The sequence below is a fragment of the Oratosquilla oratoria genome, chromosome 15 (assembly GCF_046742065.1).
Source record: "Oratosquilla oratoria isolate Oo_2021 chromosome 15, ASM4674206v1, whole genome shotgun sequence".
In the NCBI taxonomy this organism is placed as follows: domain Eukaryota; kingdom Metazoa; phylum Arthropoda; class Malacostraca; order Stomatopoda; family Squillidae; genus Oratosquilla; species Oratosquilla oratoria.
The window spans coordinates 67,041,608-67,067,716 of NC_134791.1; the positions used below are offsets into that span (position 1 = coordinate 67,041,608).

General features: G+C 36.2%; 1 protein-coding gene across 9 annotated transcripts in view; it reads left to right on the plus strand.

The window, feature by feature from the left end:
* The window catches only part of LOC143033486 (protein FAM135A), a 1,114,982-nt gene that overhangs the window by 230,294 nt on the left and 858,579 nt on the right, over positions 1 to 26,109 (plus strand). For all 9 annotated transcript variants that reach the window (XR_012967181.1, XM_076198980.1, XM_076198982.1 and 6 more), the window contains 2 exons: positions 4,763 to 4,842; positions 25,937 to 26,079. Coding sequence is in view for 8 of the 9 variants with exons in the window: in XM_076198980.1 (XP_076055095.1) it covers positions 4,763 to 4,842; positions 25,937 to 26,079 (223 nt within the window). In the remaining variant the exon portion in view is untranslated. The remainder of the gene's footprint in view (positions 1 to 4,762; positions 4,843 to 25,936; positions 26,080 to 26,109) is intronic.

Genomic DNA, 26,109 nt, shown 5'->3' on the forward strand with positions numbered 1-26,109 from the left:
GAATTGCTGGATCTATAATGGTCCAGAAGCAGGATTGACCATACAAGATTGAACTTAAATATCATATACCCTCTAAATTAGACATTTGTCCATACTTTAACTTTGTAAACGTGGAGGAAGCCGTCTTAAATTGTTTGCGTACTTCGCGCATATTTTCTTTAAAATAAATATTTGGCGCACACATCATATGCCCATTAAAATCACTTTGGTCCTCACTCACTTTTTCCCGTGATCCCCCATGTTGCTGACTAATATTCAGCATATACTTAATTAGTATGCTAGCCGGTTGATTCCTCCGTGGAATCTACAGTCTCCTTCCTTTCCAAATATAAGTTGGTACCACACATAACTTCCAGTCTTTATGAACCTTACATTTCTCCATTTTTAAACAAGCCTGTATACTTTCCCTTCTTAATTTTTAATTTACCCCATGTAACTTTTCTACTTTCAGCATTCTTATCCCCCTTTCAACCTTTCTTTTTCCAGTTTCCACCTCCCCTACGTCTGCTACCACCTCATCTCATTGTTGTCATTCCTTATATTTGGAAGATTTTCGTTTCCTCCATGATCTTTTCTTTTTCTTCTTTTATGTGATTAATTTCTCTTTCTTATTACTCAACATTTCCAACTCCTTCCTTGACTTCTTTGCTCTTTTAACTTCAGACCAGATCTCCCATTAGTTTTCCTGAAACGCTTCCTAGTTCTTCTTACCCCACTGTTCTCTTGAACTTAGTGGCTCTGTGCATCTCATTTTTAGAAGATCGCACAACACTATACTTTCTGAAACGTCTCATCCCTTTTCAATGCAATTACCTTTTTCAAGAGCCAGGCAGACTTTGTATTCGCGCGTGCGCACGCACTCGTGTACGTGTACGTTTAAAGTGTCATTTGAGTCACCTTGAAGTTGATTGGATGTTCTTTACTTGATCATCTTCTCCATCTTCTTCTCTTCCTCATTCTCCTCTTCCTCCTCCTCCTCCTCTTACAACTCCATCTCCTTCAACTCCATCTTCTCCCTCTTCGTCTTCTTTTTCTTCATCTTTTTCTTCGTCTGGAGTATTGGCTGCATATTATTGTGGCGTTAAAAGGTGCTAAGTAGCATGCATCTGATTCTTTAGGGTCTATATGGGGCGCCCCTATGGACCAGAGTCACGCATCCTTTTTGTCTGTGGTAGAGGAATTCTCTATTCACAGAAATTATGATACTTTATTATACTGCTACTGTCCTTTCGTTATGCTGTCCCCCCACTCTTATTACTGACCTGTATCATTTCTCTGAATATTCATTTTCTCGTTTCGCTTAACCCTGTGTGTGTGTGTGGTGATAAAAATACTGCCACCAAGGCAGTATGAGGCGACAAAAAATGGGACGGGGATAGAACTAGGCATCCTTCTCCCTGTATCCCCAAAGGGAAAAAAAAAAAAAAAAAAAAAAAAAAAAAGTAAAGGCATAAGAGGGTTTAGGAGTTTTCCAACCAGCACCCTAAGGTTTGGGTCTTTTAATGTGCGTGGATGAGAGTAAAAGGGAGATGGGCAGTATGTGAAAAGAAAGATGGATGTGTTGGCTTTGAATGAAACTAAGTTGAAAGGGAGGGGTGAGTGTGAGTTTGGTAATGTAGTTGGGAGGATGTCAGGAGTGAATAGAGGAGGGAGAGAAGGGGTGGTTATACTAGTGAATAGATAGGTAAGCGTGTAGTGGAGTGGAAGGAGGTTTCTTCAAAGTTAATGTGGATGAAGGTGAAACTGGGAAAGGAGATGTGTGTTTTTGTAAGTCCATATGGGCTTGGTAGTGAGAAGAGTGTAGAGGAAAGGTAGGCTTTTTGGGTGGATTTAAATGAGTGCATAGAGGGATTAGGGAGAAATGTCAATGTAGTTGTATTGGGAGACCTTAATGCTAGAGTGGGAAATGAACCTATAGACGGAGTGGTCGGTAAGTGTGGAGTACCAGGAAAAAATCGCGGTGGAGAGTTGATGGTGGAGATGTGACTAGAGAGTTGACGATAGCAAATACATTGTTTAGCAAGAAAGTCAAGCATAAGTACACATGGGAGAGGGTGGTGGATGGAAGGGTGGTAGATAAACCGTTAATGGACTATATGGTGGTAACCAGGAATATAGTAGGAAGAGTTAAGGATGTACATGTTCTAAGGGGAGAGAGTGGGTGAATATAAGATCATTTTTTGATGGAAGGTAAGTTGAGAGTGGAGGATAAGTGGGGAAAGAGGAAAAGGGCAGAAGGTAGGGAGGTGCTTAGAGTGAACTGCTTAAATGAAAAAGAAAAGGAGAAGGAGTACAAGAAGAAGCTGAGAGAGGAGTGGGAGGGAGTGAAGGATAGGGTAAAACTAAGAGTGGAGGAGGAATGGGGATGGTTCAAGCAGAAAGTCACAATGTGTGCAAAGATGGTGAGTGAAACAAGGAGGACAGGAGGAAATAGAAGGAAGGGTAGTGAGTGGTGGAATGAAGCAAATAAATTTGTAAAAGAGAAGAAGCGAGCTTTCACAGATTGGTTACAAAATAGGACGAGAGAATCATATGAGAGGTACAAAGAAAAGAGAAGTAAAGCATAATAAAAATGAGGCAAAGAGGAGAGCAGATGTGAAATGGGGTAAGAGTATGACAAATTTTTTAAAGTAATAAAAAAAAATTGGAAAGAAATTAAGAGAGGAAGGGGGAGGTGAATCAAGTAGAGAAGAAAAGGTAAAAGGTGCAGATGGAGAGATGAAGAGAAGGCAGTAAGAGGAGGATGGACAGAGTATCTTAGGAGTTACTAAATGTGATGAAGATGGGGAGGGAAACGTAGTTGCAGTGGGAAGCGATAAAAATGACAGTGATGAGTGAGAAAAATGGAGAAGAATAAGGAAAGATGAGGTGAAGGCAGTTGTTAAGATAATGAGAGCAGGTAAAACACCTGGGTTGGATGCGTGCCACGCAGAATGTCTAAAAAAGGAGGTACAGTAATTGGTGGACTGGCTGGTGAGGTTAATTAATGTTTGTTTAAGAGAGGGTAGAGTGCTGGAGGAGTGCCTGCATAGTTCCACTTTACAAGGGAAAAGGGGACAAGTGTGAGTGTAGTAGTTTCAGAGTGATCAGTTTATTAAGTGTAGTTGCGAAGGCTTATGGGAAGATCTTGATTGAGAGGATTAGGAGAGGAACAGAGGGAGTAATTGGTGAAGAACAGTGTAGGTTTAGGACAGGTAGTGGATGCGTAGATCAGGTTCTTGTGGTAAGATAGATATGTGAAAAAGCTTTAGGAAAAGGTAAGGATGTTTTTTGGGGGCTTTTATGGATTTGTTAAAGGCTTACGACAGGGTAGACAGGAAGGCACTGTGGGAGGTATTGCAGATATATGGGATAGGAGGAAAGCTGTTAAGAGCAGTCAAGAGTTTTTACGACAGTAGTAGAGCGTGTGTTAGAATTAGAAATGGAGAGAGTGAGTGGTTTGAGGTATAGGTGGGATTTCGTCAGGGATGTGTTATGTCGCCTTGGATGTTCAACTTATACATGGATGGGGTGGTGCGAAAGTTAAATGCAAAGGTAGTGGGTCGGGGATTGGAGCTGGTTAAAGAGAATGGATAAAAGTGGGAGATAGGCCAGTTGTTGTTTGCTGACGACACTGCGCTTATAACAGGGTCAGAGGAGGGATTGAGGAAGTTAGTGACAGATATTGAGAAGGTGTGAAAGAAGGAAGTTGAAGATAAATGTAGGTAAAGTAAGGTGATGAGATGTGCAAGGGGAGAAAGTGGCAGCAGACTGGAAGTGAGTATTAAGAGAGAGAGACTGGAGGAAATGGATAGTTTTAGATACTTAGGTGCGAATGTGGCGGTAAAAGGAGTGGAGGCGGAGGTAGAATGTAGATTGAGAGAAGCAGTTAAATGCCTTGGAGGATTAAAAAAAGTGTAATGAGAAGTAGACATTTAGGAATGGATTTCGAAGAGAAATATGTATGGAGTGATTGTGCCGACAGCACTGTACGGGGCAGAAAAATGTAACATAAGATAGGAGTTTGAGGTGAGGTGCCTGAGAAGTATGATAGGAGTTACTAGGCTGGATAGAGTGATAAACAAGGAGGTGAGGAGAAAAACGGGAGTGGAAAGGGTGGAAAGGGAGTTGGGAGATAGGGTGGATGAAAGAGTATTGGGATGGTTTGGACACATGGAAAGAATGAGTGAAGAAAGGTTAGTAAAAGAATTGTGGAAGGAGTAAACATGAGGGGGCGACCAAGGATGAGATGGATAGACGGGGTAAAAGGGGCATTGGGAAAGAGGGGAATGTCTGTTGAAGAAGGACGGGAGAGAACAGAAGATAGGGGTGAATGGAGAATGGTTGTGTATGGGTGATGCTGTGATGCATGAGGGGGAGTGAGTGGGAGATGGAGGGAGTGAGGGAGTATGTATGAAAAATAAATAGATATAGCCCGAAGGGATGTCTCCCCATCTTCTCCATTGCTGCATGAGGAGACGGAGCGGAGGGGGGGGGGAGCACTGATTTAATGAAGCGGCCTTGCTGCGGATGTGCTGTCTTGCGACACTGCTTCTGACCCAAGGCAGTGGGCGAGATGTAGGAATGACCCGTCATCCAAGAGGAGCCAAGAAAAGAGGAAGAGAGGGGGTGGAGTGTGTGGGGATAGAATGGGTGGGAGTGGATTTTTTTCTTCTTCTTCTTCTTCTTCTTCCTTGTAGGGGGCAAAGAACCTTTGGTATATGTATGTACTTCTTGTGAGCTCTTCAGTGTGTATTTATATCCGCTCTTTATCGCTTTTCAGGTATTACCAGGTCAGAACCTACCTAAGGTCGTCACCCAAGCTACCAGCCAAAGTGGAGATCAGCTTGCCCAGGAACGCAGGTGAGATAGAGAAGTATGAGGAACAGTGGCTGTTCGTAGCTAAAATCAGTGGGGGTGCTACTCCAGAAAAAAATTAACCTATGTTTTAATATTGTATAAAAGGAAACAAACAGATATGAAAAGAAAATTTATTCAGAAACTTTATAAAATCTAAAAATAATTTATAAGAATATTTTTTTTTCCACTTAATATAACCTAAATTGTTACAGTTTAAGCTTGATCCATTCATTCATTATAATTTGGAAAAAAAAAAAAATCTCCTTGATCTCTGGATGACAACTGAGGAAAAATTTCTTCACTGAAAGCAGTGCAAGTGCATTTAGTTTTTCTGAATTCATAGTGCTTCTTAGGAAAGTTGTCAAGAAGATTTTTATAATTTTCGTAATCCACCAAGAATATCATCTATATTATTTTCCAAGATAAATTTCAGCAGCTCAATTAATTTGCAGTATTCGTGAATATCAGACCTACAGTAGAATACTGTTCAGTTTCAAGCTTTTCTTTGTCAATCATGGGAAATGCTTTAGTGGTCAGTACTATCTCTTCTGTAGGAAATTGATTCTTAAAATTAGCGAAGCATTTCATGTTGAACAATTTAGTAGCTACTAAGTGTTTATTGGAAGAAACTGAAAAAATATTGCTAAAAAGAGACAGAATTATAAGAAATACAAGTGCTCGAGTGCACCTAATGACTATCAAAGTAATAATACAGAGATATTTAAAAACGACATTAAAAAACGAAAACGACGATACGAAATAAATATCGCTAATAAATCCAAAGAGAATCCCAAAGAACACTTTAGTTATATTAGAGATATAAAGGTTATTAGGAATCACATTGGCCCACTATAATCTGCTGACGGTCAACTTGAATATTCAAATGAAGGAATGTGTGATATTTTAAACATATATTTTAACTCGGTATTCGTTAACGAAGCTTCTCAAATTGAATCCCAAACTAAAACCTGTGAAAAGTCTAGGGTAAACTTACCACGGTAAGTATAACAAAAGAATCTCAAAGGAAATGAAAAATGAGATTGTTGTTCCATTAGAAATTAATTTCAAGAAATCCATCATATCCAGAGATGTCCAAAGAGAATGGAAGCTAGCTAACGTTACTCGCATATTAAAAAAAGGCGATATAAAGAAACCAAATAACTACAAGCCTATAAGCTTGACTTCAGTCGTAGGAAAAATTATGTAAACTTTCATTAGAGGTGCTATCGAACATCATTTAGAAAGTAACTGTTTGATAAATGATAGCATGGATTCAGACGGAAACGTTCTTGCATGACTAACTTACTCGAATTCTATAACACAGTCATCTCGAACTATGACAAAAGAAACAATGTAGATTTAATATATCTAGACTTTGAAAAAGCTTTTGATACCGTCCCCCATGAAAGACTACTTACTAAATTAGCTTTGCACGGAATAGTAATTGGTTAAACAATCGAAAACAGAGAGTTCTAAATGGCAAAACTTCTAGATGGAAAAATGTTACGAGTGGAGTTCCTCAGGGTTCCGTTCTTGGGACACTTCTATTCATAGTATATATATATAAATGATGTAGACCACAGAATAAAATCTATTGTCTCCAGATTTGCTGATGAAACAAAACTGTGCGGAATGGCAAATGATCACTTAAACCAGTTAGGTATTCAAAAATGTTTAGATAAACTACAGCAACGGTCTGAAAAGTGGCTAACGAAATTTAAAACAAGAAAATGCAAGGTTGTGCACATAGGTAAAAATAACAGTAAGTACGATTACAAGTTATTTGGAAATTCGTTAATAAAAGTGGATAGTGAAAAGGATCTCTGTGTAGTTATTAGTAACGATCTCAAATCATCTAAGCAGTGTATTTCTGCCTCTGAGAAAGCAAATAAGATTCTAGGACTGATTGCGCAATCTTTTGACTTCAAAAGTCCATCTCTCATTAACAAGCTATATAAAGTTAGTTCATCCACATTTGGAATATGCTGTTTCCGTATGGTCACCGAATCTCATTAAAGATATTGATATATTGAAAAAAGTACAACAGCAAGCTACAAAATTGATTCCAAATATCAAAAATAAATAATACAAAAATCGACTAAAACATATGAATCTATTTTCCCTAAAAAAGCATAGGCTCAGAGATGACTTGATACAGGTCTTTAAGATTCTAAAGAGAATCGACAACAATAAACTGAAAAAAATAATTACACTGAATGAGAATCCGACAAAAAAAAAAAAAAAAAAATCGTCTCAAACTGAAACAGATTTAATTTAGAAATTGGTAGAAACAAGTTCGCCAACCAAGTAGTTAATGAATGGAATAAACTTCTTGCAGAAGCAGTGGAGTGTAGTTCAGTTTGAAGTTTTAAGATTCGTTTAGATAAACACCTAAGTAAGATGCTGTAATGCCTGCCATTTATGTTATATTATTTATCTGTTTGTTATTATTTGTCTGTTTATTAATATTTCCTTGAATACCATTTTTTTATCTGTCAATTCATTATCATTTACCCTTTACCTGTTTGTTTACTATCTAAATTGACCTATTTATTTATTTTATTCATTATTTATATTATTACAATTTATTTGTTTATTATATATATATATATATATATATATATATATGTGATATATATATATATATATATATATATATGTATATATATAAATATATATATATATATATATATATATATATACATATATATATATATATATATATATGTATTTACCTAGTTGTATTTTACGGGAAGGGGAGCTATGCTCGTGGTGTCCCGTCTTCATATCTCATTTTATCTAAACTATTTTTAAATTCATGTATTATTTTTGCACACTACTTTCTCATCTAACTTGTTCCAACTGTCTATTACTCTGTGAGGAAAGCTGTTCTTTTTCAGATCTCTTCTATAGCTGTCTTTCTTGATTTTCTTTCCGTGCCCTCCTGTATTTCTATCATCCCATTTTATTAGATCCTCTCTATCAATAATTTCTATGCCTTTCATGATTCTGTAAATAGCTATCAAATCTCCGCTCTCTCTTCTTTGTTCTAGTGTCTGTAGCTCAAGTTTTGCTAGTCTCTCTTCATATGATAGTTTTGAGAGTGTTGATACCAATTTTGTAATTGCTCTTTGTATTCTTTCAAGTTTTGTTATACATTTTTTTTTGTACTTGGTGACCACATCGTTGCTGCATATTCCAATCTTGGTCTTATCAGAGTGATTAGTGTTTTCTTCACTATTTCTTCATCCAGGTATGTAAATGCCACTTTGATTGTTCTTATTAAATTATAAGTTTCACCAAAAATCTTATCTATTTGTTTCTCAGGTGACATATTATTCATAACAATGACTCCCAGGTCCTTCTCATTTTCTACTTTTTTTTATACTTTCTTCTCCCAATTTATATGATCCTGTTATTCTGTTTTTGCTTTTTCCAAATTCCATTATACTACACCACTTAGTATTGAACTCCATCTCCCACTTCCTACTCCATTCCCAGACTTTATTTAGATCACTCTGTAGTGATTCACAATCTTCTTCTGTGTTCACTTTTTTAATAGTTTTGCATCATCTGCAAAGCTCATATAACTTTCAACTTCTTCAACCATATCATTAATTTATATAGCAAACATTATTGGGGCCAAAACTGTTCCTTGTGGAACACCACTTATTACTTCATCCCAATTAGAGTGTTTGTCTCTTATCACTACTCTCATTTTTCTTTCTTGCAAAAAATCTTCCATCCATTTAAGCAGTTTCCCCTGTTCCTCCTTCAGTTTCTAATTTCTTAAGCAACTTCTTATGTGTTACTTTGTCAAAAGCTTTTATTAGGTCTAGAAATGCACAATCAGCCCATCCATCTCTCTCTTGTATTATATCTATTAGCCTTGAATAGAAACATATTAAATTGGTGACGCATGATCGTCCCTGTCTGAATCCAAATTGCCTTGGATTTAGCACGTTTTTTCCTAAATATTTTACCCATCTACTTTTGACAATTCTTTCACAAAGTTTTGCTATTGTACTTGTTAGAGAGACTGGTCTATAGCTGGTAGGGTCTTATTTATTTCCCCCTTTATATATAGGTACTATATTTGCTCTTTTCAAATCTTTGGGAAATTCTCCTTCTTTCAAGGAACTGTTTATTATGCTATGTATTTTGTCTGCTAGTTCATTCCTGCATTCTTTCAAAATCCAGTTTGCTATTTCATCTGGTCCATTCGATTTTCTGACATCAAGATTACTCAAGTGTTTAATTATTTCATTCTTTGTTACTTCTATTTCTTTCATACGGGGGACTTTCTCTTTCCATTCGATCTCTCCAGGTTGTATGTTCTCCCTTGTAAACACTGATTTAAAATGCTTGTTCATAATTTCTGCCATTTCTATTTCCTCTGTGTATTCAACTCCTTCTTGTCTTAGTTTCTCTAAATCTTGTTTGTTTTTCAGTTTGTTTACAAATCTGTAAAATAATTTTGGTTGATCTTTACATTTTTCTATGACATCTTTTTCATATTTTCTCTTTTCTTCTCTGCACACTTGCACATATTCACTTCTATAACAAGTATATATTTTCCATTTTTCAGGTCTTTTGTCTTACTTCTATTTTGTCCAAGCTTTATCTCTTTTGTCTTTTAACTCCCTACAAGTTTTGTTGTACCAGCATCTTACATATTCTTTTTCTTGCTTTTTCTTGGAACATACTTTTCCACTCCTTTTTTTTTTTTTTTTTTTTTTTGTCAAAATATTCCATTTCTCTTCCACTGTTGTTTCTTCTTTGTATATTCCTTCCCAGTTTTCTTTTTGAAAGAATTCTCTTATTTGATCAAAGTTTGTTTTTTCATACATCCTTCTTCCTTTTCTATATTGTTCATTTCTTTTCATGTATTTCTCCTCATTTAGTTCCAGTTCAATCAATATGTGGTCACTTTTACTTATTGGTGTTTTATAGTCAATATTTTCCACTATTCTAGGTTCTGATGTGATTATTAGGTCTAGTCTCGATGGTTCTTCTTTATTTCTATACCTAGTGTTCTCCTGTATCCACTGTGTCATTGTATGGTCAATAATCATCTCGAGTAGAACATTTCCCCATGACCCGTCTCCACCCTTTACTGTCATCTCTTCCCAGCAGACTTCTTTGCAATTAAAGTCGCCCATCATAACTATTCTTCCTCCATCTTCCATTATCTTATTTAATGTTATCCTTGTGTCTTCTAACATACTTTTATGTTCACTCTCTTCCCACGAGGCTGTTTTTGGAGGCACATAATTTATTACAAACTTTCTGTTCTTCTTATCTTTGTCTTCCACTTCGATCATAATCAGCTCTACTGTATTCTTTCCATATGTGACACACCTTACGTTTATATCCTTCTTAGTCAGGAACATAACTCCACCCCCTTGTTTTGTCTCTCTGTTTCTAATCCAATAATTATATGCATCATGTCCTACACTGTTGGGTGGTAGTGGACGTTTTAATTTACAAAGGATTACAAAGGCGGAGCATGCCGACAGGAGATCTTTTGGTGCATATCTAGGTCGGATGCGAAAAAATCATAATAACAATAAAACAACAACATAAAAACCATAGTATTGTAAATAACAAATAAAATACATAAATAAATGCATAGGTATAGTTAAATAATAAACAAACACGTAAATAGTAAATAATAAATTGACATATAACTAATAATAAATGAAAATCAGACAGACAAATGATAACAAAACAAAAACAAATAATATAAAATAAATTCTAATCATTACAGCATCTTGCTTAGGTGTTTATCTAAATGATTCTTAAAGCTTCGAACTGAACTACATTGCACTACCTGTGCAGGAAGTTTATTCCATTCATTAACTACACGGTTGGCAAAGTTGTTTCTACCTACTTCCAAATTGAATCTATTTTCGAACAGTTTGAGACCATTGTTTCTAGTCTGATTCTCATTCAATGTGAACATTTTGTCACTTTTGATATCAATTCCCTTTAAAATCCTAAAGACTTGTATCAAGTCACCTCTGAGTCTACGCTTTTTTAGGGAAAACAGGTTCATATGTTTTAGTCGATTTTCGTATGATTTATTTTTTATATTTGGAATCAGTTTTGTGGATCGCCGTTGTACTTTTTCCAGTCTGTCAATGTCTTTAATGAGATTCGGTGACCATACGGAAACAGCATATTCCAAATGTGGACGAACTAACGATTTATATAGCTTGTTATGAGTGATGGACTTTTGAAATCAAAAGATCGCGCAATCAGTCCTAGAATCTTATTTGCTTTCTCAGAGGCTGAAATACACTGCTTTGATGATTTGAGGTCGTTACTGATAATTACGCCGAGATCTTTTTCACTATCCACTTTTGTTAACGAATTTCCAAATAACTTGTAATCGTACTTACTGTTATTACCTATGTGCATTACCTTGCATTTACTTGTGTTAAATTTCATTAGCCACTTTCCAGACCATTGCTGTAATTTATCTAAATCTTCTTGAATATCTAATTGGTTTGAGTGATCATTTGCCACTCCGCACAGTTTTGTATCATCAGCAAATTTGGAAACAGTAGATTTTAGTCCATGGTCTATATCATTTATATATACTATGAATAGAAGTGGCCCAAGAACGGAACCCTGGGGAACTCCACTCGTAACATTTTTCCATCTAGAAGTTTTTCCATTTAAAACAACTCTCTGTTTTCGATTGTTTAACCAATTACTAGTCCAACCTAATAGGCTACCATTTATTCCGTGTAAAGCTAATTTAGTAAGTAGTCTTTCGTGTGGGACGGTATCAAAAGCTTTTGCAAAGTCTAGATATATTAAATCTATATTGTTTCTTTTGTCATAATTCGAGATAACTGTGTTGTAGAATTCATGTAAGTTAGTCACGCAAGATCGTGTTTGTTCTGGTGCACCATGTTAGTACAATAATCAGCTTTGGCTTTTTCCTTCCAATATTTCACGTGATTCCTATAGTACAGAAAGCCATTATAGTCCTCCTGATTTCCACTTTTCCTAAATCTAGCAATAAATCTGTCTCTATCCCTAATTAAACCCAGTACTTCGTTAGTCATCCATGGTTCCATCCTCTGTTTTATTCGTATCTCTTTGAGAGGCGCTACTCTGTCTATAATAGTAAGAAATGTATACTTAAAATTAGACCAAGCCTTATAAACATCGGTACAATTTAGTACTGGCGACCAGTCTGTCCTACCCAGTTCATCTACAAAATGTTCCCGTGAATAATGCTTCATGGAACGAAGCTTCACTGTGTTGTGATTGTTGAAAATCGTCTTCCTAGCTTTCCTAGTACAAAATATGAGCTTGTGGTCACTAAGACCATAATCACAAGCACCAGCCTGTGTTATCTTGTTACAATCGGAGACCAGGATAAGATCTATGATGGACCTGGATGTGCCTATTATTCTAGTAGGCTCGTCAATCAGTTGTGTCAGGCCAAGAGATATTAGCAAGTCTCTCATTGCCTTAATAAGGTTGTTATTTGTATTTGCCAGATTCATATTAAAATCACCTAGGATAATAATTTCTTGGTCATGTATATTGACCCGATTGAAACAGGTAGATTCTAATGCGCTATAGAAGACATCTGTTTCGGTGATCTGTAACAGACCCCGCATAAGATGGGATGCAATTTAGGTAACAATATTTCTACCCACACAGCTTCGAGCCCATCATTACTCATAAGGTCTGTACGGGGGTTGAATGCTAAATCATTGCAAATGAATGTACATACCCCTCCTCCAGTCCTTTTTCTATCATTACACACAACGCTATAACCCGGAATCGCAATTTCCGAGTCGGAGATGGTACTGTCTAGCCAAGTTTCGGTGACACCGATGACTGCTGCCCTGGTCCGCCGCGCTAGTAGACGGAACTCGTCTATCTTAGTATTTTCTTCACCATTTCTTCATCCAGGTATGTAAATGCCACTTTGATTGTTCTTATTGAATTATAAGTTTCTCCAAAAATCTAGGTTTATATGTTTCTCAGGTGACATATTATTCATAATAATGACTCCCAGGTCCTTCTCATTTTCTACTTTTTTATTCCTTCCTCTCCCAATTTATATGATCCTTCTATTCTTTTTTTGCTTCTTCCAAATTCCATTATACTACACTTCTTAGTATTGAACTCCATCTCCCACTTCCTGCTCCATTCCCATACTTTATTGAGATCACTCTGTAGTGGCTCACAATCTTCTTCAGTGTTCACTTTTTTCAACAGTTTTGCATCATCCGCAAAGAAGCTCATAAAACTTTCAATTCCTTCATCCATATTATTAGTATATATAGCAAACATTATTGGGGCCAAAACTGTTCCTTGTGGAACACCACTTATCACTTCATCCCAATTAGAGTGTTTGTCTCTTATCACCACTCTCATTTTTCTTTCTTGCAAGAAGTCCTCCATCCATTTCAACAGTTTGCCCTGTATTCCTCCTGTAGTTTCTAATTTCTTAAGCAACTTCTTATGTGGCACCTTGTCAAAAGCTTTTTTCAGGTCTAGAAATGCACAATCAGCCCATCCATCTCTTTCTTGTATTATATCTATTAGCCTTGAATAGAAACATATTAAGTTTGTGACGCATGATCGTCCCTGTCTGAATCCAAATTGTCTTGGATTTAGTACGTTGTTTTTTTCTAAATGCCTTACCCATCTACTTTTGATCATTCTTTCACAAATTTTTGCTATCGTGCTTGTTAGTGAGACTGGTCTATAGTTTGTAAGGTCTTCTTTGTTTCCCCCTTTATATATAGGTACTATATTTGCTCTTCTCCAATCTTTTGGAACTTTTCCTTCTTTCAATGAACTGCCTATTAGGCTATGTATTTTGTCTGCCAGTTCATTCCTACATTCTCTCAAAATCCAGTTTGCTATTTCATCGGGTCCATGCGATTTTCTGACATCAAAATTACTCAAGTGTTTCATTATTTCATTCTTTGTTACTTCTATTTCTTTCATAGGGGGGACTTTCTCTTCCCATTTGATCTCTCCAGGTTGTATGTTCTCCCTTGTAAACACTAATTTAAAATGCTTGTTCATAATTTCTGCCATTTCTATTTCCTCTGTGTATTCAGCTCTTCCTTGTCGTAGTTTCTCTAAATCTTGTTTTTTTTTTCACTTCATTTACAAATCTGTAAAATATTTTTGGTTGGTCTTTATATTTTTCTATGACATCTTTTTCGTATTTTCTTTTTTCCTCTCTGCACACTTGTACATATTAATTTCTATAACTAGTATATGTTTTCCATTTTTCAGGTATTTTGTCCTTTTTCCATTTTGTCCAAGCTTTATCTCTTTTGTCTTTTAACTCCCTACAACTTTTGTTGTACTAGCACTTTACATATTCTTTTTCTTGCTTTTGTCTTGGAACATACTTTTCCACTCCTATATAAATTCTTGTCAAAATATTTCATTTCTCTTCCACTGTTGTTTCCTCTTTGTATATTCTTTCCCAGTTTTCCTTTTTCAAGAATTCTCTTATTTTTTCAAATTTTGTTTTTCCATACATCAATCTTCTTTTTCTATATTGTTCATTTCTTTTTATGTATTTATCATCATTTAGTTCCATTTCAACCAATGTGTGGTCTTTTTTACTTATTGGTGTCTTATATTCAATCCTTTCCACTATTTCAGGTTCTGATGTGATTATTAGGTCCAGTCTCGATGGTTCTTTTTCATTTCTATACCTAGTGTTCTCTTGAATACAATGTGTCATTGTATGGTCAATAATCATATCTAGTAGTACATTTCCCCATGACTTCTTTACAGTTAAATTCTTCCATTATCTTATTTAATGTTATCCTTGTGTCTTCTAACATACTTTTATGTTCTGTCTCTTCCCACAAGGCATTTTTAGGAGGCACATAATTTATTACAAACTTTCTGCTCTTCCTATCTTTATCTTCCACTTCCATCACAATCATCTCTACTCTATTCTTTCCATATGTGACATTCCCCACATTTATATCCTTCTTAGTCAGGAACATAACTCCGCCTCCTTGTTTTGCCTCTCTGTTTCTAATCCAATGATTATATGCATCATGTCCTTCACTGTTGGGTGGTAGTGGACCTTTCAATTTTGTCTCTACAATTCCCATTATGTCTGGTTCTTTTTCCTTCAGATAACCATTCAGTTCATTCAATTCTGTTATTAAGCCATCTATATTTGTGTAAGACACTTAATTTTCTGCTACTTCCATTGTATTTTCTGTTTCCCTTTTGTTTTTCTCTGTTATGTGCCATTTCCTCACTTTCATATTCACTACTCTCCAATAGAATTCCTCTTTTTCTGACTCTGTTCTTATCTCGTTTTTTTCCTTAGCTTCTTGTCTTTTTGTCTTCTCTCTTTCCTCTTTATTCATTTCTCTTTTTATCCATACCTTTTTATAATGTTCACTGTCTGCTAGTTTCCCTGTTTTTACTAAGATATTCTCAGCTGTCGTTTGTGACCTGAATTTAATCTTAATTGGTCTGGTCTTATCTGTACTATATTTCCCGAGTCTATACATCTCTTCAATTTGTTTCCCGATTTCAGTTTCATCTTCCTGAACTAATTTTGATATATTGTTTACTTTTTATTTTTCCTCCCTAATTCTTGTAGTCCTATTTAGATTATACTTCTCTTCCATCCCTAATATGATTATACCTTTCTTTTTATCTGCTAAGTCTCTTACTATATTCTCCTGTCTCATCACTTAAATAACTGTGTCTTCAGTTTGTTCTTTCATCTGCTGTTTCACTATATCATTAAGTGCATTTTGTTGTTCTCTTGGATTTTTTTTTTTCCAACCCTGTGCTTCTTTTGCTATGGACTCTTTATTCTCTTTATTATTCCTCTTTAATTCCTCATTCTCATCTTTTACTTCTTTTAACTGTCTTTTTAATACTTCTATTTCTTTAGTTAGTTTTTGGTTCACCTTCTCTAATTCTTCCAATTTGTCAACTCTCTGCGTGATCTTCATAAGTTGACTGAACCTATCCTCCCAATGTTTGACAATTTTCTCAATTTTTTCTTCTAGGCTTGTTAATTGGGGGGGGTTGGGGGGTTGGCTTCCCCCCCTCATTAAATCCATGGAAATTATTATCTTCACCTTCCATTTTGCTGCTCTTACCTATATTTCTAATCTTTACATTTTTGTTAATCCCTTCTTCATCACCAAAATCCTCTGGCTCTATTTTGTTTACATGGCGTCTGCCTGCCTGGACCAAGTCCTCCCCTTCCTCATTTCCTTCCATTTCCCTCAGTAATCCCTCCCCTTCTCCTTTTTCATCACCTTCCTACTACACCATGAGCTTTCCCCTTCCCTATAAATACAATAAGGTATTCCCCTACGTTGAGATCCACAAAAATTTTCCTTCTTTTTTGGAGCTCCAATCTTAGCTGTGAATCCATCCATGTGTGTATTTACCTAGTTGTATTTTACGGGAAGGGGAGCTATGCTCGTGGTGTCCCGTCTTCATATCTCATTTTATCTAAACTGTTTTTAAATTCATGTATTGTTTTTGCACACACTACTTTCTCATCTAACTTGTTCCAGATGTCTATTACTCTGTGAGGAAAGCTGTTCTTTTTCAGATCTTTTCTATAACTGTCTTGATTTTCTTTCCGTGTCCTCATGTATTTCTATCATCCCATTTTATTAGATCCTCTCTATCAATAGTTTCTATGCCTTTCATGATTTTGTAAATAGTTATCAAATCTCCTCTCTCTCTTTGCTCTAATGTCTGTAGCTCAAGTTTTGCTAGCCTCTCTTCATATGATAGTTTTGAGAGTGTTGATGCCAATTTTGTAATTGCTCTTTATATTCTTTCAAGTTTTTTTATACATTCTTTAGTACTTGGTAACCACATAGTTACTGCATATTCCAATCTTGGTCTTATCAAAGTGATTAGTATTTTCTTCACCATTTCTTCATCCAGGTATGTAAATGCCACTTTGATTGTTCTTATCAAATTATAAGTTTCTCCAAAAATCTTATATATATGTTTCTCAGGTGACATATTATTCATAATAATGACTCCCAGGTCCTTCTCATTTTCTAATTGTTTAATTTCTTCTTCTCCCAATTTATTTCTGGGAAAGGGAGCTGGGAGATAGGGTGGATGAAAGAGTATTAGGATGGTTTGGACACATGGAAAGAATGAGTGAAGAAAGACTAGTAAAGGAGGTATGGAAGGCAGATGTGGAGGGAGTGAACATGAGGGGACGTCCTAGGATGAGATGGATGGATGGGGTGAAGGGGCTTTGGGGAAGAGGGGAGTGTCGGTTGAGGAAGGACGGGAGAGGACAGAAGACAGGGGTGAATGGAGAATGGTTGTATATGGAAAGTGTTGTGATGCATGAGGTGGATTGGACGGGGGAATGGGGGTGAGGTAGTGTGTGTGAGCAAAACTTTTTGGCACAGCCCGAAGGGATTTCTCCCCGTCCTCTCCTTTATATGGGGGGACGGAGAGGGGGGTCGCCGATTTAATGAAGCGGCCTTGCTGTGGATGTGCTGTGTCCTGCGACACTGCTTCTGACCCAGGGCAGTGGGCAGGGTGCAGGGATGACCCGTCATCTACGAGGTGCTAAGATGGGAGGAGGGTGGAGGGGTTTGGAGTGTTTTCGGGGATGAAATGGGTGGGAATTTTTTTGTGTCTTTTTCTTTTTGGCTACCCCCCTGGTAAGGGGGAAAAAAGCCTTGGTATATTGGACTATTCTTTTTTTTGCTTTTTCCAAATTCCATTATACTACACTTCTTAATATTGAACTCCATCTCCCACTTTCTACTCCATTCCCATACTTTATTGAGATCACTCTGTAGTGACTCACAATCTTCTTCAGTGTTCACTTATTTTTAACAGTTTTGCATCATCTGCAAAGAAGCTCATATAACTTTCAATATCTTCATCCATATCATTAATATATAGCAAACATTATTGGGGCCAGAACTGTTCCTTGTGGAACACCACTTATTACTTCATCCCAATTAGAGTGTTTGTCTCTTATCACTACTCTAATTTTTCTTTCTTGCAAGAAAGCTTTTTGTCATTCATAATGTTATTCATAATAATGACTCCCAGGTCCTTCTCATTTTCTACTTTTTTTTATTCCTTCTTCTCCTAATTTATATGATCCTTCTATTCTTTTTTTGCTTCTTCCAAATTCCATTATACTACACTTCTTAGTATTGAACTCCATCTCCCACTTCCTACTCCACTCCCATACTTTATTGAGATCACTCTGTAGTGACTCACAATCTTCTTCTGTGTTCACTTTTTCAACAGTTTTGCATCATCTGCAAAGAAGCTCATATAACTTTCAATTCCTTCATCCATATCATTAATATATATAGCAAACATTATTGGGGCCAAAACTGTTCCTTGTGGAACACCACTTATCACTTCATCCCAATTAGAGTGTTTGTCTCTTATCACTACTCTAATTTTTCTTTCTTGCAAGAAGTCTTCCATCCATTTCAGCAGTTTACCCTGTATTCCTCCTGTAGTTTCTAATTTCTTAAGCAGCTTCTTATGTGGCACTTTGTCAAAAGCTTTTTTCAGGTCTAGAAATGCACAATCAGCCCATCCATCTCTTTCTTGTATTATATCTATTAGCCTTGAATAGAAACATATTAAGTTTGTGATGCATGATTGTCCCTGTCTGAATCCAAATTGTCTTGGATTTAGTACGTTGTTTTTTTCTAAATGCCTTACCCATCTACTTTTGATCATTCTTTCACAGATTTTTGCTATCGTGCTTGTTAAAGAGATTTGTCCATAGTTTGTAGGTCCTCTTTGTTTCCCCCTTTATATATAGGTACTATATTTGCTCTTCTCCAATCTTTTGGAACTTTTCCTTCTTTCAATGAACTGCCTATTAGGCTATGTATTTTGTCTGCCAGTTCATTCCTACATTTTCTCAAAATCCAGTTTGCTATTTCATCTAGTCCATGCGATTTTCTGACATCAAGATTACTCAAGTGTTTCATTATTTCATTCTTTGTTACTTCTATTTCTTTCACAGGGGGACTTTCTCTTCCCATTCGATCTCTCCAGGTTGTATGTTCTCCCTTGTAAACACTAATTTAAAATGCTTGTTCATAATTTCTGCCATTTCTATTTCCTCTGTGTATTCAGCTCCTCCTTGTCGTAGTTTCTCTAAATCTTGTTTGTTTTTCACTTTGTTATTTACAAATCTGTAAAATAGTTTTGGTTGATCTTTACATTTTTCTATGACATCTTTTTCATATTTTCTTTTTCTTCTCTGCACACTTGTACATATTCATTTCCATAACTAGTATATATTTTCCATTTTTCAGGTCTTTTGTCCTTATTCCATTTTGTCCAAGCTTTATCTCTTTTGTCTTTTAACTCCATACAACTTTTGTTGTACCAACACTTTACATATTCTTTTTCTTGCTTTTGTCTTGGAACATACTTTTCCACTCCTATATAAATTCTTGTCAAAATATTTCATTTCTCTTCCACTGTTGTTTCCACTTTGTATATTCTTTCCTAGTTTTCTTTTTGAAAGAATTCTCATATTCTTTAAAAAAAAAAAAAAAAAAAAAAAAAATCATACATCAATCTTCCTTTTCTATATTGTTCATTTCTTTTTATGTATTTATCCTCATTTAGTTCCATTTCAACCAATATGTGGTCACTTTTACTTATTGGTGTCTTATATTCAATCTTTTCCACTATTTCAAGTTCTGATGTGATTATTAGGTCCAGTCTCAATGGTTCTTTATTTCTATACCTAGTGTTCTATTGAATCCACTGTGTCATTGTATGGTCAATAATCATATCTAGTAGTACATTTCCCCATGAGTCATCTCCACCCTTTACTGTCATCTCTTCCCAGCAGACTTCTTTACAATTTAAGTCACCCATTATAATTATTCTTCCTCCATCTTCCATTATCTTATTTAATGTTATCCTTGTGTCTTCCAACATACTTTTATGTTCTGTCTCTTCCCACGAGGCATTTTTAGGAGGCACATAATTTATTACAAACTTTCTGCTCTTCCTATCTTTGTCTTCCACTTCCATCATAATCATTTCTACTCTATTTTTTCCATATGTGACATTCCTCACATTGATATCCTTCTTAGTCAGGAACATAACTCCACCCCCTTGTTTTACCTCTCTGTTTCTAATCCAACAATTATATGCACCATGTCCTACACTGTTGGGTAGTAGTGGACCTTTCACAGTTCCCATTATGTCCAATTCTTTTTCTTTCAGGTAATCATTCAGTTCGTTCAAGCCTGTTATGAAGCCATCTATATTTGTGTAAGACATTTTCAATTTTCTGCTACTTCCATCGTGTTTTCTGTTCCCCTTCCGTTTGTCTCTGCTATGTACCATTTTCTCACTTACATATTCACTACTCTCCAATAGAATTTCTCTTTTTCTGTCTCTGTTCTTTTCTCATTTTTTTCCTTAGCTTCTTGTCCTTTTGCTTTCTCATCCTCTCTTTCCTCTTTATTTATTTCTCTCTTTATCCATATCTGTTTAAATTGTTCACTGTTTGCTAGTTTCCCTGGTTTTGCTAAGATATTCTCTGCTGTTGTTTGTGACCTGAATTTGATCTTAATTGGTCTGGTCTTATCTGTATTGTATTTCCCTATCTCTATATTTCTTCCATTCCTTTCCCTGTTTCTGTTCCATCTTCTTGGACTACTTTCAATATCTTATTTACTTTCTCCTTCTCCTCCTTTATTCTTGTAGTCCAATTTGTATTATACTTCTTTTCCATCCCCAATATAATTATACATTTCTTTTTATTCGCTAAGTCTTTCACTATATTCTCTTCCTCATCATTTTAATAATTGTGTCTTTAGTTTGACGACACAAAAATACTGAAGAAAGTAAGAACGGAGGATTGCAACTCATTACAACAAGACTTGGACAATATCTGGAAATGGACTCAAATGTGGGAAGTGAAATTCAATATCGAGAAATGTAGCATAATGGAATTTGGAAAAAGTGAAAACAGAATATCAAGAGATTATAAAATTGATGAAGAAGAGGTCAAAAAAGTAAACTCAGAAAAAGACCTTGGAGTGATAATCAGCAAAGACATGACACCAGACAAACATATTGATAAAGTAGTTGGAGAAACCTACAATTTATTGAGGTCAGTATAAGCGTCATTTATCTATTTGGATGAGGAAATAATAAACCAAATTTTAACTACACTAATAAGACCAAAACTCAAGTATGCAGCAACACTATGGACACCCAGTACTAAAAAGAATAAAAAAAAAAAAAAATAGAATACAAAGAGCAATAACAAAACTGGCACCAAGTCTTTCCAAAATGACCTATGAACAAAGACTGTCCAAATTAGAATTACCAACAAAGAAGGGAAAGAGGAGACCTACTAACTATCTATAGAATTATTAAAGGAATGGAAATCTTAAATAAGAATGATTTATTATAATGGGACAATGGAAAAACAAGAGGACACAAAAAAAATAATAATAATAATAATAATAATTACAGAAGAGATCTGAAAAAAATAGCTTCCCACACAGAGTGATAGATACCTGGAACAAATTAGACAAAGAAAGAGTGTGTGCAAACACTATTCAAGATTTTAAGAAAAAACTTGATGCTGAAAGATACAAAGATGGGTCACCACGAGCATAGCTCCCTTCCTGTATACTGGTAATACAACTAGGTAAATACAACTAGGTAAATAAATACAAACTTGGCATTGGTTTTTGTTAAATCATAGAGTGGTCACAAAATTTCAGAAAACTTATGGATAAATCTACTATAGTGAGTGACTAATCCAAGAAATGACTGTAGCTCATGCAAGTTTTTTGGTACAGGAGCATCCAGGATAGCTTTAACTTTAACAAGGTATTTCTGGTCTTCTTCAGAAACCTTTATTTGCAAATATGCATTACACAAATCAAGCTTACATAACACCTTATTATCTCCAACTGTAGCCAACATTTCATCAAGCTTAGGTAAGGGGTATTTCTCAATATTAATTTGACTATTTAAATGCTTAAAATTGGCACAAATTCTCATTTTACCTGAATCTTTCAAAACTGGTACAATGGGTGAAGCCCAATCACTATAAGCTACAGGTTCTATGATTTTATTGTATAAAACCTATTGTACAGCAATATCAACTAACTCTTTGTGCGCTAATGGCACTTGCCTTGCTTTGATGAATTTAGGAGTAGCATCTTTTTTCATATATATTTTAGCTTCAGCTCCTTTCATAGGTAAATCTTCATTTATTTTATAACTATCCAAAAGTTGTTTAGGATTATCAGAAACATTCATGTCATTTACTGAGTTCACTTTCAAAGCTTCATCTAAACTTGTGGTCTTTATGACTACTTTGTTCATTAGATCTCTACCACATAAATCATTACAGTGTGAATCAGTAACAAAAAATTTATGCTTTGTACTATAGTTATTAAATCTTACTACAAGATCAACTTGACCTTTTACCTTTATTTGATGACCTCCATAAGCAGTCAATTCTTTGGAAGATGGAGTCATTTTAACATTTAGTACTTTTAGCCAATTTTCACCTAACAGTGAAACACATGAACCAGAATCTATCTCTAAAGGTATAGATTTATCATTTAACACAAACTTGTACATTTCTGGTTTAACAGATTTTATACAATTACAAGAAACTTTCAACAACATGCTTTTATCAACATCATAAGCACTACACTGGTGTTCTAAGTCATCTTCATGCACTAGTTCAGGTTCAGAAACTGATTGTACATTTTAATTCTTAAAACTTGGATACGAATGTGGCAGGAAAGGGAGGAGGGGAGGTGGAGATAGAATGTAGATTGAGAGAACTGAGTAAATGCCTTGGTGGATTAAAAAGTGTAATTTGAAATAGATATTTGGGAATGGATGCTAAGAGGAGATTGTATTTACCTAGTTGTAAATACAACTGCACTGTATGGGGCAGAAACATGGAACATAAGAGAGGAAGAGAGAAGGAGTTTGAATGTGTTTGAGATGAGGTGTCTGAGAAGTATGATAGGGGTTACTAGGCTGGATAGAGTGAGAAATCAGGAGGTGAGGAGGAGGACGGGGGTGGAAAGGGAATTGGGAAATAGGGTGAATGAAAGAGTATTGGGATGGTTTGGACATATGGAAAGAATGAGTGAAGAAAGACTAGTGAAAGAGTTGTGGAAGGCAGATATGGAAGGAGTGAACATGAGGGGTTGACCTAGGATAAGATGGATGGATAGGGTAAAAGGGGCTTTAGAGAAGAGGGGAATGTCTGTTGAGGAAGGACAGGAGAGGACAGAAGACGGGTGAATGGAGAATGGTTGTATATGGATGATGTTGTGATGCATGAGGAGGAATGTGTGGGGAATGGGAGGTGAGGTAGTATGTGTGAGAAAAAAAAAAATGATGCAGCCCAAAGGGATTTCTCCCTGTCTTCTCCTCTTCTGCATGAAGGGATGGAGAGGGGGGGGTCATTGATTTAATGAAGTGGTCCTGCTGCAGATGTGCTATGTCTTGCGACACTACTTCTGACCCAGGGCAGTGGACAAGATTCATCCCATCATCCAGGAGGTGCCAAGATAAGAGGGTGGAGGAGGAGTGGAGTGTGATAGGGATGGAATGGGTGGGAGTGGTTTCTATGCCTTTGTTTTTTTGGCTACCTCCCTTATAAGGGGGAAAAAAGCCTATGGTATATGTGTGTATGTATTCTTAAAACTTTTAGAGCTACTTTGCTTGTATGCATCATTTTGCTTAAATCTACAATTTTTTTCTAAATGACCCTGGCGACCACAAAAATGACATTCCAAGTCTTTAAACCTACAAGCAGAACTTGGATGCGGGAAACCACAATGCTTACAGCATAGTCTTGCTATGCACTTTGTGCACAGGTATACCTGCTGAACTGGAATTAGCCATCTCTTCTTCCCCCATGTGAGCTTTTTCAAGCAACAGAATGCTTTCTGGGAGCATTGAAGATGTCAATGCTTCTAGTTTCAAGTCTTCGGCAAGTAGATATTTGAAGTATGGTTCTTCATCAACTGCCATAAATAGTTGGTCTCGCAACCTGGCATCAAATGTGGTATAACCGCTTGTAGAACCACTCGATTGATTGGTTCAGGAATGGTTCTTTTCAGGGGCCTGATTGTCCTGCTCCCGGTAGTCTCCAATCACTAAGTTAGTCACTTGTATACCCGCTTGGGGTTATAAACCGCACTCTGGTTTTCTCTCGTTTATTTTTAAACACAGGGTTATACAATATGTCTGTACACTAGTAACACCAAGCACGTCTAACACCGACAACTCCTCTCTCGAGATCCCCGCGGTCTTTTTGTTGACCGGAAGTTTTGACACAGCAATTTCTTGAGGTGCTTTGGTCACTTATCAATTTCAATTGTTATACATGACACCATAAGTATGTAACAACAGTATTATTCTGGGGTTATAAACTGTTATCTATTATATTTATCTTACGTAATATGTCCAGGGGGAAAGGTCTTATGTGTATTGTGTTTCCGTGTGTTAATGTGAGTTGTGACTAATGGCATCCATTATGTGTGTGTTCGTGTGTCCGTGTGCGTCTTGTTTGTGGGCGCTCGGGGACGGTGTGCTCGGCTGCTAAAATGTTAGGTCAGCTTTCCTGCGATAAGTGCTAAGGTCAGCTTGTTAGGGCAGACGTGTCTGGCGACGGGATGTCTGGGTGATGATTGTGACACCGCTCACAATGCGTGGGAATGGTGATGATGTAAGTGGTGTATACAGTGGTACTGAAGTTGCAATCCTTAGCCAGTCCCTCCAGGTCTGCATAGAGCTCTTTCACAGTTTCTTTTTCAACTTTACGCCATTGTTGAAAAGAACACAAGCTTCAGTGATATGATGGCTTTGTAATGAAGTGTTTTTTCATTAATTCAATCAGCTCATCATGTCTTCGTTGTTGGCATGTCTGGTGCAGTCAAGTTTGCTAAAATTCCAAAAAAATTTGTGCCTATGCAAACAAACAGTTGATTTTTCTTCTTGTCAGCATCAGTTATATCCTGTTTTGCTATATGGGCTTCAATAAAAGCCAAGTAGACATCAAAAGGGAGTTCTTCAGGGTTAAACAGTCCACTCTTTATGGAAGATGCCATCTTTAAATTTGGTCTAGCTTCTTGGCTATCAAAACTTTCAGACAACTTTAGGTAATCATAAACTTTTCTCCTCTCTATTAGGAGAAAAAACAAACAAACCAGTGATGTCTGGTGTTGTGTAACAGCAAGCAATATAAGTAAAGGCACCTACACTTGGTGTGGTCACCTTCAGCATAGCCTAAAATCCAGGTGTCATGATGCATGTAATTGAAGGAGGCTGTGGTACCCACACTAGGTGCGTTTACCACTGTTTTCTGGTCTAAACCACCAGAAAAAACACTGATCCTTGTCGTCATTGTGATATCTTAGTTTTTCTGTGCATGCCAATCAGTTTCTTTGTATATATTCATAAATTAATAAGGGTAAACCAAACACATGCTTGCTACAACACCATCTATATTACACTGTCTATGTTTACATCATGGCAATCAAAGTGTGTGCAAAACATCAACAAATAAAAGCAAAAGGTGCATATCACCATGTACCTAAACATTGTTTTAATCTGAATACAATACATCCACTTTACAGTTAATAGATATTACTGCAATTCAAATTTTGTAATGAATTAAATGTGCTACTGGCACCATTGTGATGGATGAAATTCAGCACCAGCTTGTTGTGAACAGCCTAGCATTGGGATATTGGCTCATGAGTGGCTCAATACATTTATGAAGTACATCAACAACAGTTAAAGAAAAAAAAATACAATCAAAGACACATGAATGGTTGCTTTAGGACAGAGGCAGGATGGAAGTTATATCACTATAATAGAAGGGTTGGTAATTGTCCTCCTTCCACTTCTCAATACCATATTATGTAGTATGTATAACCTCCCCATTTCAGATTTTATCTAAGATTCTGAGCTCATATACACGATTTGCAATGTTGGCAAAATGTGGCATCACTGAGACTATTAACTAACTTATTCATTCATGTATAATTGCATGTGTTTTCAGCTGGGAGTGGCCTAGTGTTCCCTGCATGTGTTGTCAATGGGTCTGCTGTCAGCAAGACTTTTCAAATCTTGTACCGGAATGAAGAAGTCCACCTCAACGACCATATGCTCTTCAAGCTCCACCTCCTTGTCGATGCACACAAGGTAACTAGAATATAGTAGTTATATAATTAG